We start from the raw sequence: 2,591 nt of genomic DNA, 5'->3' as shown, positions 1-2,591 counted from the left end.
TTAAATTAACTGATCAATTCCTTAATAAATTTTCTCATGAAATTGATAATGTTCAGCTCATTTTAGGTACAGACTTCGCTTATTGTATTGCAGGTACAGATACAGTTTTTGGAGGAATAAATTCATCGATGTATACAGAGTGTCATGCAGGTATTTTGTTGTCTGGTAGCATTGATTTAATGATTAAGAATATTGATAATTTAGCTGATACGAGAATGCAAACTTCGGCTGTTAGTAACCCATTTGAGTGTAGTTCTGCTATTCATATCCAGAGTAGTTCCTTTTTGCTGAACTCTAAAGTTGATATTTTTGCCGATGATGACGTTAATACTAAATTTGAGGTAAACTGTTCATTTTCTGTAATAAATGAAAGAGGTATGCTTATGGAGAAACCACTGCAACAGGCTACTGATCAACTTCTAGAGTCTGAATGTAATTATTACTTAAATTACGATCAGAATTTCTACAATGATGAAAGTATTGAACTTAACAACCAGTTGGTCGAATTTACCATCAAAACCCTTCGTCGTAGGGAGTCTGATGGACGTATTATCGTTCCCTTGTTGTGGAATGGGAAAGTTTCTCATTTACTTTCAAAGAATGAAAATCTATCTAAGTTGATATTAAGGTCTAACCTCAAGAGACTTAAACGACATCCAGAACGTTTGCAGCTCGTTGACCAAACAATTAAGGAGCAATTGAAGGCAGGCATAATTGAACCCATTTATGATTTAGAGGTGTTTAAGAGTGAGAACCCTCAACATTCTTTTTTACCACACATGCCTATCTTTAAACTGGATAGGGATAGTACCAAATGTAGGATTGTATTTTTGTCTAACCTTAGGGATTCTTCTAATAATATATCTTTGTCACATAACCAGTGCATGTATTCAGGGCCTACGTTAAACCAAAAATTGTCCTCTTCCTTTTTACAGCTTAGGTTTGACCAAAAGTTACTCATATTTGACCTTAAGAAAGCTTTTAATATGTTATCCTTAACAGAAACTGATCAGTCTAAGTTGTTGTTTTTTTGGTACAAAAATGTGAATCAAGGTGATTTTTCCTTATTGGCTTTTAAGAATGTAAGATTACCTTTTGGCCTTAGATGTAGTCCCTTTTTATTAATGATTTCATTATATTACATGCTTGTGTTACAACCTTCAGAGGATTCTCGAATAGCAGACTTAAAGAAATCTATCTATTCCATGATTTATATGGACAATGGGGCCATTACTGCCAACACTTCAGAGGAGTTAGAGTGGTCGTATAAACAGCTTTCAAATATATTCAATCCCTATAAATTTGACATTCAGCAGGTTGTAACTAATGACTCAACTTTACAGGATGAAGTGGACCGCGAAGCCGAGGCAGCTACGCCTTTACGTAACAAGTTGTTTGGTTTAAACTGGGACCGATGTTCCGACGAAATTTTCACTAAACCAATTTGTCTTGATCCCAATGCTAATACTAAAAGGTCTCTTTTACAGACAATTGCTTCACAGTTTGACCTTTTTGGTTTTAATATGCCATTGTTTAATCGCTGTAGATTGTTCATGCATCAATTACAGTGTCAAAAGAATTTACATTGGGATCAACCATTAACGCAAGAATTGCAGAGAGAATGGATTAATATTTGCAGGCAAACCAACAGAGCTCCTCCTTTAAAAATTGCTAGGTGTGTTGGTCCACGAGATGGCAATTATGATATTTATATTTTTTCAGATGCTAGTAAGGACATATTTGGTTGTGTACTCTATTTACAGCATATTGAATCCAATCGCTTAAGCTTTGTACATGCCAAAAACAGACTTGTAAATAAGCAACTTAAGAGTAAATCCATGCCCTCTCTGGAACTTAACGCAATACATTTAAGTGTTGAGTGTGCTCTTGAGATTTACAAAGATTTGTCTGGATCTGCTTGCTTAAAACCCTTAAAGGTTAATAATATTTACGTATATACTGATTCTCTCTGTGCCTTACATTGGCTGAACTCTGCTGCCTTGAAATTGGACAAATTAAATAAACATTCTCCATTTGTTGTAAACAGACTTCATAATATACAAAGAATGTGTGAAACGGTCCCTATAAAATTTAGCTTTATTTCAGGAAAAAACAATCCTGCGGACATAATCACCAGATGTGTGTCATACAACCAGTTGCAAAATTCTTGCTTTTTTCAGGACCAAATTTAAGTATAAATGAAGTTCCAGAATTGTCAACTACCATACCAGCATTTGAGATGCCCACTGAGGTTCAAGCAACTCCTTCCACAGCTCAGGTTATTGAAGTTGCTAACAATATTATTGATATTAATAATTATTCCAATTTCAGGAAACTTGTATTGATTTTTCGCAGAATTTTCTTAGTGGTGCACAAGTGGAAGCTGAAAGCGAAAATTGCTTGCTCACCAGTCGCTAATTACTTTGCCCAGGCTATAAATTACTTGTTAAACACTGAACAAAGGAAGCATTATCCTGAGGTATATTCTTACCTACAGCATGGTCTTAATTCCAGAAAAGACATTCCTCCTATCATAACGCAACTTAATGTATTTTTAGATTCACAGGGTCTTCTGAGAGTTAAGAGTAAAT

The 2,591-nt window shown here is 34.9% G+C and overlaps 1 protein-coding gene across 1 annotated transcript; it reads left to right on the top strand.

Annotated features, from left to right (window-relative positions):
- Positions 1 to 215: 215 nt before the first annotated feature.
- Positions 216 to 1,729, top strand: LOC137630347 (uncharacterized). The gene is made up of 3 exons (XM_068361780.1): positions 216 to 341; positions 600 to 1,474; positions 1,723 to 1,729. The coding sequence occupies exons 1-3, from the start codon at positions 216 to 218 to the stop codon at positions 1,727 to 1,729; spliced, it is 1,008 nt and encodes a 335-aa protein (XP_068217881.1).
- Positions 1,730 to 2,591: the final 862 nt, after the last annotated feature.

This window comes from Palaemon carinicauda, chromosome 38, assembly GCF_036898095.1.
Source record: "Palaemon carinicauda isolate YSFRI2023 chromosome 38, ASM3689809v2, whole genome shotgun sequence".
Lineage (NCBI taxonomy): Eukaryota > Metazoa > Arthropoda > Malacostraca > Decapoda > Palaemonidae > Palaemon > Palaemon carinicauda.
This window is presented reverse-complemented; position numbering and strand designations above follow the sequence as displayed.

Bases quoted from the DNA above. Each gene is read 5' to 3' on its own strand.
- LOC137630347 (XM_068361780.1), top strand. From the start codon at position 216: ATGCAAACTTCGGCTGTTAGTAACCCATTTGAGTGTAGTTCTGCTATT. The intron at 342-599 runs GTAAACTGTTCA...TTACTTTCAAAG, and splicing joins ACGTTAATACTAAATTTGAG to AATGAAAATCTATCTAAGTT.